General features: G+C 45.3%; 1 protein-coding gene across 1 annotated transcript in view; it reads right to left on the bottom strand.

Annotated features, from left to right (window-relative positions):
• TSPAN5 (tetraspanin 5) overlaps positions 1-9608 on the bottom strand; it is a 187348-nt gene extending 177740 nt beyond the window's left edge. Inside the window, exon 1 of the mRNA XM_029597433.1 lies at positions 9356-9608. Coding sequence (XP_029453293.1) covers positions 9356-9436 — 81 coding nt within the window. The 5' untranslated portion in view covers positions 9437-9608. The remainder of the gene's footprint in view (positions 1-9355) is intronic.
• Positions 9609-13715: the final 4107 nt, after the last annotated feature.

Genomic DNA, 13715 nt, shown 5'->3' with positions numbered 1-13715 from the left:
TTGGCCCAGGAGAGGTGGCTCTGTCAGCGGGTTCAGGAAACGCTCAATTTTACCAGCGTCGGTTTTCCGAACTCGCTGAAAGTGATCAGTTAGGAAAATGGACGCCAGTAAAATTGACCGTCAGTTCTCCTAACCGGACCGGCTGGAACAATTTTTTTTTTTTTTACATTTTTGGTTCCTCCGACTTAATATCGCTAGGACATTAAGTCGGAGGGTGTACAGAAAAGCAGTATTTTCTGCTTTTCTGTACACTTTTTTGGGCTGCTCATAAATTAATGCCTGCCCTTGGGACTGGCCGCACATTTTACTTACAGAATGCCGGGTGACTAATAGCGCTCATCACATGCATTTGCATGTGATGAGCGCTATTAGTTTTCAGGGGGTTTGGCCGTGCATTTTTGAGGTGCTAAACTCCTTACAGTATAAGGAGTATTAGAGGCCCCTGGAAAACACATGGCCAAACCCGTGTTTGGCCGAGTGCACGTTACAGAATTGGGTGTGTCTGTGTCTGAGCAACAGAGTGTTGTGTGTCAGAAAGAATTACACACACACACACACTTTATGACACAAAGGGCCGGATTTTAAATGACCTGCGCGCGTAAATCCGGCGCATAGGCCGCCGACGCGCACTAAGTCCCGGGAAGCGCGTAAGTCCCGGGGCTTCGCAAAAGGGGCAGGGAGCCGGGCCGGGGGCGTGGTCGAGGCCTCCGGACCAGCCCCCGGGTCGGGTGATGGCGCGCCAGCAGCCCGCTGGCGCGCGCAGATTTACGCCTGCTTTCAGCAGGCGTAAATCTGGCAACAAAGGTAGGGGGGGTTTAGATTGGGCCGGGGGTGGGTTAGGTAGGGGAAGGGAGGGGAAGAGCGAAGGAAAGTTCCCTCCGAGGCCGCTCCGATTTCGGAGCGGCCTTGGAGGGAACAGGCAACGCGCGCCGGGCTTGGCGCTCGCAGGTTGCACAAATGTGCACCCCCTTGCACGGGCCGACCCCGGATTTTATAAGATACACGCGGCTACGCGCGTATCTTATAAAATCCAGCGTACTTTTGTTCGCGCCTGGTGCGCGAACAAAAGTACGCCCTCGCGCAAATTTATAAAATCTACCCCAAAGTGTGTCTGCGATCAGGAAGAGCACAGCTCCAGATGGACTCCTGCTTTCCCTCGTGAAGCCAGTGCAGTCAGGGATGGAGTAAGAGAATTAGGCACCATAGATGAACTTTTACAGCCTTACACCCCCCTCCAGCCCCACCCTCCCCATACACAATTAATATTTATGCATTTATAAATAATTTTACATGAAGAAGGACATCCAAAGTACAGTCTTCAGAGGTAAAAATATCACAACATGTATATTACATTTACACGTGCTGCTGTAGTGCCAACGAGACAACCCTGCCAAAAACACAACACAAAACACGTGGAACCCATATTTCTTCTCAATAAACTAAAAAGCCATGGGATAGGAGGTCTGGTCTTGATGTAGATTGGTAACTGGTTAAAAAAAAGACAGGAAACGGAGCAGGACTAAATGGTCAGTTTTTCTAGTGGAGAAAAGCTGATTCATGGCATTCCCCAAAGATCCTTCCTGGGACCAGTGCTATTCAACTTTTTATTAATGATCTAGAAAGAGGAGCAACAAATGAAGTGAACAAATTTGCAGATTACACTCAAATATTCAAGATAATTAAAACACAGGCAGATTGTAAGGAACTACCGAAGGATTTTGCAAGACTGGAGAACTGGGCATCTAAAGGCAGATGAAATTAATATGGACAAAAGCAACAGTGTACAGAGGGAAAAATAACCCTAATTTTACATACACAATGCTGGATTCTGCATTACGAATAACCACCATTGCTAGTTTCAGCGAGTATCTCCTAGTGTTATTTGAAAGGGTAAATAGCTGTTCCTTATTTTCCTGTTCTACTCCACTCACAATTTTGTAGTCCTCAATTATATCCTGCCTCAATTGTCTGTTTTTTCACTCAATGTACAATCAAGTTATGGAATTCACTGCTTGAGAATGGGATCACAACAGCTAGCATAACTGAATTTAAAAAGAGTTTGAACAAGTTCATGGAAGAAAAGTCCAAAACTATTAACCAGGTGACTCAGGGAGACCCACCATTTGTCACAGGGAGGTAGCAGCAAGAAACTGAACCTTTTAGGGGCTGGCCACTGTCAGAGACAAGATGCTGGGCTTGATAGACCTTCGGTCTGAGCCAGCATGGCACTTATGTTCTTATGGCAGTAGCCTTTTTTAATGCTTGCAGGCTGAGGGCCTGGCCCTCAGAAAGCCTTGGGTAAACTGAATTACAATTACAATACACTAAACCTCCACACCAAAACAGCACTAACTGCCAGTGTGCAAAGGGTTACAACGCTAGGGTAAATATTACACCAGACTCTAACACACCAATACACCACCTATTGGGAAAAGAAAACAAGTCAGGCTGTTATAGATCCCTAAACAGAAAATACATGCTAGCAGAAAACTTCATCTTGATTACACATGCAGAACACAAATAGATCATCAAGCATAGAATAAAATTACCATAAGGTATAAACAGAAACGTCCAGACAAAAACTGAACAGGAAACCGCAACAATAGAAAAACAGAATCACCATCTTTCCTCATAAAATATCAAACATTAAAATAAAAAAATATAAAACTTCAACCATAATATCATAATAAAGCATTCCCTCCAAAGAATTAATCCCCGGCTCCATATCCCTCCTCCCCCCTACCCTCCCCCCCCCCTCTTTTGGTTACCCTCCCTTGGCACTGCCAGTTCCCTCCCCCCCCCCCTCCCTGCCATTGTACATTGTAAGTTAAATTCAGAACATATATACTGTTAGTATAGCGATTATGTAAAACAAGTTTCGTTATATTTACTCGGTTAATCTGTTATACTGTATCATGTCACCCAAAGGCCTGCCTTTGAGACATCCTGTTCTGTGTAAACCAGTGTGATATTTTGAATCGGATATCGGTATAGAAAAATAAATAAAATAATAGTGAACCATACTAAAAAAAAAATAAATATTTCAAAACAGTTGACAAATAAAAATATCCAATAATCAGAAATCAATAAAATATTTTAAAACAGCAGACACGTTTAATAACATCTAATAATTTAAAATCCCACACTCTTTATACCTGGGAACTTTTGATTCCTTTCACCCTGAAATTATCATGGATCAGGCAGGCACAGGGGTGCACACAAACTCTTCACTCATATACACACAGTCTCATTCTCATACACACTCTGTCTTCTGCGCCCTCACAAACACATGCTCACTGACACACAAACACACTCTCATGCACTCTCACACATGCTCAAAATTCACACTGGCTCATACATATTCAGTGACTCACTCTGCCTGTGAATAAGTTAAAAAATATATTTTACATTGGTGGTCAGGGGGTATTCAGGCAGGGCTCCAAAAGAATAGGGTCTGGGTAGGCGCCCTGTTGTTACTCCAGCAGGCAGTGATCCCTATCGGTAGGGGCAGATTGGACTCCTCAGATGCTGGCAAGGGGGCGTTGGTAATTTTTTTTGTAGCGGGCTGAGCAAGAAGGCAGTCACGTCTGGGAGCAGCAGGAAGGGCTCAGCCCCCGGTGAGGTAGTCTCGGGAGGTTTGCGCATTCCTGTCTCCGGAAGAGGAGACTTGAGAACAAGCGAGGCAAGGAAAGGAGAGAAACAAGCACAGGCCCGTGTACCCAACCTTATCGCTGCCGTCGTCGCGTGAATCCAAAAAAATGAGAGCCTCAGGGAGCTGAAAAAAACACCCAAAAAAAAACAAACATAAAACTGCTGCAGGGCCTACCGGCGGCCCCCAATTGAGCAGCTCCCGCACTTCAGTCCCATTGCGGCCCGCGGCAGAGCAACTGTTTTGTTTTTTTTTTCCAAACCATGACGGTGTGGAAGGCAGAGGCCGGCTGCAAGAAGAAGCGGCAAGAGCAGTTCCTCACCGCCGCCGCACGGGTGAAGGCCCATGCTGCCTCCATGCTGAACATGAAAAGGCAGCCTGAGCAGAAATAAAAGCTCCTACGCGGTGGTGGTAGGCACAGCGACTCTGCATAAGAACATAAGAACATGCCATACTGGGTCAGACCAAGGGTCCATCAAGCCGAGCATCCTGTTTCCAACAGTGGCCAATCCAGGCCACTGGGGCCGCTGTGACCAACACCAACCACGTATTCGGACTGACCGGCATGCTCGAAGCCCCGACAGGCCAATCCTCCCCTGACCATGAGAGTCCTCTCCGTGTCTGCCCGGCCTCCCTTCGAAGGCTGGTCTGCCACACACTTTAGTTAACGTAGGTTAGAAAACAAAGGCTCATCCTAAGCTTTCTTGAAAACCATTTGTCTCTCCACTGGGAGACTGTTCCATCTCTCCATTGTTGAGGCACTGATTTCCATAGGATTTTGTTCTGAGAAACAGAAATCCACAAAGAGAGAATACAACTGCTGATAAAAGATCCAAAATCTCATCTACTCTGCCAATTTTTCCCCTTCTGCTGCAAATCACGGATCCGTATATTTTTCTTTAGCGGTCCTTGCGTTCCTTTCCTATTTCCCCCCCCCCCCCCCAGTGGAAAAGACGCAGTAGATGAGTCACTATGCTAGAGAAGTAAACTCATAAGTGACATAAGGAAAACCTTTCTGAAAATTGTAGGAGACACACGAACAGCCTCCCACTGGAAAAATGGTAGTGCGCCAAGAAAGCATGGGATAAGCACAGAAGATCCGTAATGATGGGAAAACTAGGACAAAGACAGAGGAAAAAAAATAGGTTATTTTAGCGTGACTTAAATAAATTAGTCGTGATAAGTCACGATATAATAAACAGCAAATGGTGACAATTAGAATTCTCCATGGATAGATTTTTCTGAATCAGTATCCAAATCGGTATCTGCATAATTTCTATCTGATCCAGTTCACAAACTGCAAATCATACTGGGTACGACATTGACATCCATGGCTTGTCAATCTGCATCGGCCACTACACAGTGGTGGAGCATACACAGCGGACAGCCATTCTTCCCGGTCACTCTCCAGCCCCGCAGCCTGCAGGTAATGCCACGCAGACAGGACACTCACTCCCTGCAGCAGGGATCCCCCACTGCCGGATCCTGCTTTCATCAGTTCAAGCCTAAACTGCATCCAAGGGCTTTTCTACTTGCATCCAATCCAACAAAACGCCAAAAGTAGCTTCTGCAAAACATGTGCAGACATCTGTGGATTATCCGTGGCAGGTCACAAAAAGAAGGCCCGCTCCCAGTGGTGGATCAGCACTGAAGGGGAGTGACCCGGAACATCGAGCGGTAATGTTTGTTTTGTTTGGGGGTTTTTTGGAAAGGAGGGGACGAGAGTTTAAGGGTAGTGTTCCCCTGCCTCTCTGTGAGAGGGTGTTGGAGATTATAATTTAATCAATGCAAATCTAACTCTAATGTAAAAAAAACAATGATGTTCTTATTATCGTAACATAGTAATGGTGGCCGAAACAGACCAAATGGTCCATCCAGTCTGCCCAGCAAGTTTCCTAAGGCAGGAACCGCCCCTCCATGCAGGTTACCCCATGTCTCTGTATAGGATAACCGCCGCTCCATGCAGGTTACCCCTGTCTCTGTATAGGATAACCGCCCCTCCATGCAGGTTACCCCTGTCTCTGTATAGGGTAACCGCCGCTCCATGCAGGTTACACCATGTCTCTGTATAGGATAACCACCGCTCCATGCAGGTTACACCATGTCTCTGTATAGGGTAACCACCGCTCCATGCAGGTTACACCATGTCTCTGTATAGGGTAACCACCGCTCCATGCAGGTTACCCCTGTCTCTGTATAGGGTAACCACCGCTCCATGCAGGTTACCCCTGTCTCTGTATAGGGTAACCACCGCTCCATGCAGGTTACCCCTGTCTCTGTATAGGGTAACCACCGCTCCATGCAGGTTACCCCTGTCTCTGTATAGGGTAACCACCGCTCCATGCAGGTTACCCCTGTCTCTGTATAGGGTAACCACCGCTCCATGCAGGTTACCCCTGTCTCTGTATAGGGTAACCACCGCTCCATGCAGGTTACCCCTGTCTCTGTATAGGATAACCACCGCTCCATGCAGGTTACCCCATGTCTCTGTATAGGAAAACCACCGCTCCATGCATGTTACCCCTGTCTCTGTATAGGGTAACCGCTGCTCCGTGCTCATTACTCCCTAAGTCTTATGTTAAGGGTAGTAATGTTTACAATCAGACATGCTTTGCTTTTGTTCTTGGCTGTAGAAGCAGTCTTGTGCTTTTTCCCTGATGCCTGTGTATCAGTATCCTGGACCATAAAAGTCAGGGCCCAGTGTTAGCAGTCCTCTGAATCCAAATCCCCTTCCCCCGCTGAAGCAGAGAGAAATGTTGCATTTGCTCCAAAAGCATCAAGGCTAATCAGTCCATGGTACTATTCCCATGCCTTCTTATTAAGGGTAGCAACTGCCGCTCCATGCAGACTGCCCCCATGCACCTTTTCCTTCATTTCCAACCATTCACCCTTAGGGATCCACAGTGTTTATCCCATGCCCTCTTGAATTAGTTTACTGTTTTCATCCTCACCACCTCCTCCGGAAGGCATTCCAGGCATCAACCACCCTCTCCATAAGGAAGTATTTTCTGACAATGGACCGGAGTGGTCCCCTCTGGAGTTTCATTTCATGACTCCTAGTTCTATTGTTTCCTTTCCAACAGAAAATGTTTGAAATTCGTGCATCATTAAAATCTTTCATGTAGCTGAAGGTCTGTGTCATATTCCCCCCCCCCCCCCCCCCCCCCCCTGTACCTCCTCTCTTCCAAGGTGTACATATTCAGATCCTTCAGCCTCTCCTCATAAGTCTACCAATGCTGAACCCTCACCATTTTGGTCGTCTTTCTCTGGACCACCTCCTTCCTGTCTCTATCCTTTTTGTGATATGGGTTCCAAAACTGAACACAGTACTCCAGGTGAGACCTCACCAAGGCCCTGTACAAGGGGATTATCACCTCCTTTTTCTTGCTAATTATTCCTCTCTCTATGTGGCCCAGCATTCTTCTGGCTTTAGCTATCGCCTTGTCACATTGCTTCGCCTCCTTCAAATTGCCAGACACTATAACCCTAAAGTCCCTCTCCCAGTCCGTGCACCTTAGTCTTTCACACACACCCCCCCCCCCCCTCCAAATCACATACAATTCTTTTGGATTATCACACTCCAGAAAATTGTATTTATTTGATATGATGGGTTTGTATAATGTTGTGTTTAAAATTGTTGTTACACACTTTGAATATAAATGTTTGTAAAAGGTGTTTGTAGTCAAGCTGAAATTTTAATAAACACATCTCTAGTGGGTACTACTGTGTCCAGCCTGAGGCTGATGCTGAAATAATTGAATGACCCATAGATATACATTTATTAGAAATACTTCTCAAAAAGAATAAAATATGGAGAAAAGAGTTAGAGAACAGACCCCCCATAATAATGCACATAATTTAGGTTACATCTGTTATGCCCACTGTGAGTGAATTTCACTGGTAAATCATACCTAAATCTTGTCTGTGTGCTTGGTCCAACCCATGCTATCATGGATAAGATATTGCAGGTGGATCTCTGAAAGAGGTTTCTTTATTTACCTTTTCCACATTATATTCATCCATATGTATCCTTTCACTGACACTACATAGTTTTCAAACAAGGATCATCTCAACTTCCTTATAAAAAAAATATGTACCGTAAATCCTATAGGATACTGCTATGCCCTGGCTCCAATTAACCCAGGTCAGTTTTGATCCAGCCTCAAGCGGGGATTCTGAGACCAAGAAGCAATTCTTAAGTACTACTTTTGTTATGTTTTTCTCTGCTTTGTTGTATTTTAATTATGTGTGTTTTTTGGTAACCTGCCGTGAATTTAGGAGGGCACAGGATATACTTTTTTTTAATTATTATTTATTTATTTAATACTATCCGTCCCCAAAAATATTAGCTCAAAGAAATTGACGTGGAGTATTTTCTGAAAAAGAATAGGGCCAGGAATTGTGTTGTTGCATTTTCCTTGTTCAGTGCCCAGTCAAAAGTAAGTTGCAAACAATAATCCTCTCATTTAATCCCATGTTTTAGGGTAGTGACTTGAGCACTGACTCACCCTCTCTTCCCTATTCCATATCCTTTGTCTCACAGCCAAACAGCGATGGATTATTTTGAGCTAGAACACTGAACAACTCTGCAGAAACTTCCAAGGCTTTGCCCACAAGGGCAGCTGGACAGATCCACTGCTACCCAAAAATGCTAAGTCACAGTTAACGAGTCTGAGCATCCACAATCCAAAATGTTGCGACCTGCCGGCCAAGACAGCATTTCAAGATCACTAGAGCAAATTCTTGTCTTGACACTGCAAAACTATGAGAAAACTGTTCTCCTGGAGATAAGGTTAGGCTGTTTTTCACCTCTGTTGAACACAGTAGTCACTATGCCCGATCAGCCAACAAGGAGGAAGCCCCCGCAGTTTTAATACAGGGGATAGGCACGATCTCATCGTTTTGTGTCAGTCCTGAGGGAGGATGGCACCGTGCACATAATCGTTCACCAGCCTCCTGGAAGCTTCTGCCTTTTGGCGTTCACCCAGCAAACCCTGTACCAGGCTGAGCACTAAACGCAATGAAAATCAAGCCACACTGCTACATTAAGATCAACACTGAAAAACTGGTGAAGGAGGACAACGGCGATCTTAAAATGGTGGTGGTGGACTGGTATATTAGGGGCAAGATTATGCTAGACTGGTAAACAGTCTACATTCATATAAGCGGGTCACGGTTACGATGCCTCCAGATGTATGCTCTCAGACACTAAAGCTGGCAGTACCTGAAAAACGAGCTTTACCTTTCAAGCCAAGAGGATCTCACGAAAAGCACATTTATGAATAACCATATCCAGGTGGCGAATAGCTATCCTGCAAAATGACTGCTTGATAATTAATAGCTTTGCTGGCGATGTGTAGCAAACACCCAGGACAAATGCCTATTACTCTAACAACTGCACACCAGGGTACAGACAATAAGAGCACGTTATTAAACAGCAGAGAAATCAAGAATTCCCAAGTCCTACACTGGAGACTTATATTTAGTTTGTTTTCATCGTATGGGTTATTGCACATGCTCGGCACTAAATACATTCAGAGGTTGTTCCAACCGGAGACACCACTCACTTGGTTCATTCAGTTCGCTCAGCAGGCTCCTAACTGTGCCCCCTCCCCAGGGATTCACCTGCGGAAGGCTCGGGTGCTCCCCGGGCCCGGATCGCCCCCCGATCCAGAAGAAAAGAAAGAAACCGCCGGGGCCACTTACCCAGAAAATCACATTGAAGCCAAAGATGAAATACTTGATGCAACAGCTGACCTCGGGACCCTTGTAGTGCTTCCCGGACATCGTCTGGGCGCCCGCAGATGCTCCTCTCGGCTCCCGGTGCAGCGTGAAACTCCTCCCCTCCCAGCCCAGACTAGAGCCAACGGCGGCTCAACGCCCCGCTCCCGGCCGCCCGCATCCCGTCCATGCAGCCCCCCAGCTCCAGCACAGCCTCGTCGCTCCCGCTCTCTGCGTGCGAACGCAGCGCTGCGCTATCCACGCTCGCCCACTGCGCGCCCACCTCGGCGCGATCCCGTAGCCCCGCCCCCTCCCGGGCAGGATCCACCTCCCCAGCCCCGCCCCCTCCCGGGCAGGTTCCATTTCCCCCAGCCCAGCGGCGGCAGCTGCAGCCGGCCCGGGGAGCCGGGCGCTATCGTGCTGTTCCTTAACCGGAATCGGGAATTGTTCATCAATTCGTTGTGCTTGCTTCCCCCCCCCCCCCCCCCGCTCTGGGAAATGGAAATGGCAGGAATACGTCTTCCTCCCCGCCCCCAATAGGATATGAGTACAAACGTGCAGCCGGGATTGTTGAGCCCTTGCACGCATTTGTGCATGGTGGGAAAGGGGAGTTGGCAGCTCACGAATATGGTCTTTTTTGGCGCCATTTTATTTCTTACCCTTTTGGTTGTATGAAATAGGTGCATCTTTAATTATATCTGTGCCCGCTGCTTCTAAAGTTACCTATTTTAATTTGTCTTCGATTTGAATCGCCTCACTCTAAATAAGACCCAGAGCAATTTGGATAATAGTTTATCCTTTCTTTCCTTAGGTCCACATCTCAGCTGCTGATGGTATAGCCGTGCTTGTTATGTATCAGGGTGATACTTGCTTGGCATTTTGATGAGGATCAGAGTACTGAATGTACTTTTGTGCGTGTGTGTATCTTTAAGAGAAGCTTCCTATCTGCAGTGTACACTCTGCCCTCTAGTGTTGGCAAAGCTGTGTGGGAACGAGAGCTTAGGACAGTGGGATGCTCTTTAGCTCTATACTATTGTTTTTATTATTTTAGGTAAACGGGATGTACAGCTCTGTTATTTAGGGTCACCTGTACATATGTTTACTGCGATAAAGCTGAAGTTTTAAAAAAAATGGATAATGGTGATCCGGAGGATATAATATATTTTCAGAAGGCTTTTGACAAAGTCCCTCGTGAGAGACTCCTGAGAAAAATAATATCATGGGCTAGAAAGCAATTTCCTATTGTGGATTGCAAAATGATTAAAGGATAGGAAACAGAGTAGCACTAGATGGTCACTTTTCTTAGTGGAAAAACCATAAACAGTGGGAGCCTCAGGGATCAGTACTGGGACCACTGCTTTTTAATATATTTATAAATGATCTGAAAAGGGGAACAGCGAGTGAGGTGATCAGATTTGAAGATCACACAAAATTGCTCCGAGTAATAAAATCACAAGCAGATTGTGAGAAATTGCAGGAAGACCTTGTGAAACTGCAAGACTGGGCATCCAAATAAGAACATAAGAAGATGCCATCCTGGGTCAGACCGAGGGTCCATTGAGTCCAGCATCCTATTTCCAACAGCAACTAATCCAGGTCACAAGTACCTGTCAAGTATCCAAACATTAAATAGATCCCATGCTACTAATGCTAATAATAAGCAGTAGCTATTCCCTTAATCAACTTGATTAATAGCAGTTTATGGACTTCTGAAATGGCAGTTAAAATTTAATGTAGACAACTAACTGCAAAGTGATGCACATAGAGAAAAGTAATCCACACTATAGTTGCATGATGACCGATTCCATATTAGGAGCTACAAATCAGGAAAAGGATCTGGACATCACTGTAGACAATTCTTTGAAATCCTTGGCTCAGTGTGCAGCAGCTGTCAAAAAAGCAAACAGCATGTAAGGAATAATTAGGAAGGGAATGGTGAATAAAACAGAGTGCCATAATGCCTCTGTATCGCTTCATGATGAAGACCACACCTTGAATACTGTTTGCAATTCTGTTCGCTGCATTTCAAAAAAAGATATAGTTTCACTGGAAAAGATACAGAGAAGGGCAACCAAAATGATAAAGGGGATAGAATGGCTCCCCTATGAGGAAAGGCCAAAGTGGTTAGGGCTGATGGGAGATATGATAGATGTCTATAAAATCATGAGTGGAATAAACAGGTAATATTTACTCTTCAAATAATACAAAAACTAGGAAACATTCCATGAAGTTAGTAAGTAGCAGATTTAAAACAAATCTGAGAACATTCTTTTTCACTGAATGTACAATTAAGCTCGAATTTATTGCCAAAGAATGTGGTAAAGGAAATGAGTGTAGCTGGGATTAAAAAAGGTTTGGACAAGTTCTTGGAGGAGAAGTCTATTAATTGTTATTAACTACATAGACTTGGAAAAAGCCACTTCTTATCCCTGGGCATTAGCAGCTTGGAATCTATCTACTCCTTGAGATCCTGTCAGGTACTTGTGACCTGGATTGGCCACTGTTGGAAACAGAATATTGGACTTGATGGATCCTCAGTCTGGCCCAGAATGGCAATTCTTATGTCTAAAATACTTAAGGTTACTATGCACTTGACTTGTATTTCTTGGATGATTTGTGCACATCTAGCTGTAGGTGTTAACTTTTTTTTAGTGAACTGCTTCTCTGGTTAGGTCATTGCAATATGAGCTAAGGATTATGTTGCCCATATATACAAGAAAATTGCAGGTTACATTATAATGATGGGTGGGTTGTTTTGTTTTTTTTGCAAAGTCAGCCTTAGACTAAGTATCACCCTGTTTGTGTGTATGTGTGTGTGTGTTTCTGTGGGGAGTGAGGTATGGGCATCCTGCAATGATGCAGGCTTTCTTATCTTTCTTTCTCTACTGCAAAAGTATGTAAACCCCCACTGATGGGAGCACACACATACTCTTACTCTCTCTCTCTCTCTGTCTCAAAGGTTCTTCCAGGGATGGGGAGTAGAGGTTGCAGCAGAAAATAAAATAAAAAAAACACAATCAGGCCGATACAGTACAGTGCGCTTCAGCAGAGCGCATTCTTAACCCGTGATTGGACGCGCGTTTTGGACGCGCAAGCTTTACCCCTTATTCAGTAAGGGGTAATAGCACGTCCAAAACGCGCGTCCAACCCCCGAACCTAATAGCACCCGCAACATGCAAATGCATGTTGATGGCCCTATTAGGTATTCCTGCGTGATTCAGAAAACAAAATGTGCAGCCAAGCCGCACATTTTACTTTCAGAAATTAGCGCCTACCCAAAGGTAGGCGCTAATTTCTCCAGGCACCGGGAAAGTGCACAGAAAAGCAATAAAAACTACTTTTCTGTGCACCCTCTGACTTAATATGGCGATATTAAGTCGGAGGTCCCGAAAGTTAAAAAAAGTGAAAAAAATATTTGAAATAGGCCCGCGGGTCGAAAACCGGACACTCAATTTTGCCGGCGTCCGGTTTCCAAACCCATGGCTGTCAGTGGGCTCGAGAACCGCCACCGGCAAAATTGAGCGTCGGCTGTCAAACCCGCTGACAGCCGCCGCTCCTGTCAAAAAAAGAGGCGCTAGTGTCCCTAGCGCCTCTTTTTACCGCCGGCCCTAATTTTAATAAATTAAAATACTGTATCGCGCGCCCACTCTTCCGCGATTTTACTGTATCAGCCCGAATATTACTATTACAAGTAATATAAGCAAAGTCAGTGCATGCATATTTACATTACACATTTTAACTCATACTCTAGGAGACAGAAACCCATGCCATTATAGTAAAAGCTGAATTAGCACTGAAAAAAGATAGAAAAATTAGCTTTTGGTACATTTTAAACAGAAATACCACAAACCTGCCCTTTCTCTCAGCTTTCACTTCGAGCAATTTAAAAATGAGTCCCCAAACTTCCCATCTAAATTCTGGCCAGCATAAGTGTTCTCAGTTCATTCTCATGTGACGGTGATCCTCAAAATAAAATAAAAATTGCCTCTCTTTTCAGAATATTCCCTCAAACTAACAGGGTCATTCTTTATTCTGGGATGTGCCAGCCCCAGGGCAGAGTATTATTCTAATTAGGGGAAGGGGGAGGGGTTTGGGCGGAGTTATCTCCCGGCAGTGTTGCGGCTGATAATGGTTTTTTCACATTACCACAGGCAGCGCCACGGGAAATAACTACACCTTTTCCCGTGGCGCCATGGGGAGCGATAGTGTGCGGTGCGACCGCTCCACGGCAGGCAACGCCGCACCGCAGAATGATGAGCCTAGGGATAGGTTTGCCCAAAATTCATAAAATGCAGGTACCATCACCTAGCTAGAAAATAAACCAAACCAATAAATATTTAAAAGC

This window comes from Rhinatrema bivittatum, chromosome 1 (genome assembly GCF_901001135.1).
Source record: "Rhinatrema bivittatum chromosome 1, aRhiBiv1.1, whole genome shotgun sequence".
NCBI lineage: Eukaryota > Metazoa > Chordata > Amphibia > Gymnophiona > Rhinatrematidae > Rhinatrema > Rhinatrema bivittatum.
This window is presented reverse-complemented; position numbering and strand designations above follow the sequence as displayed.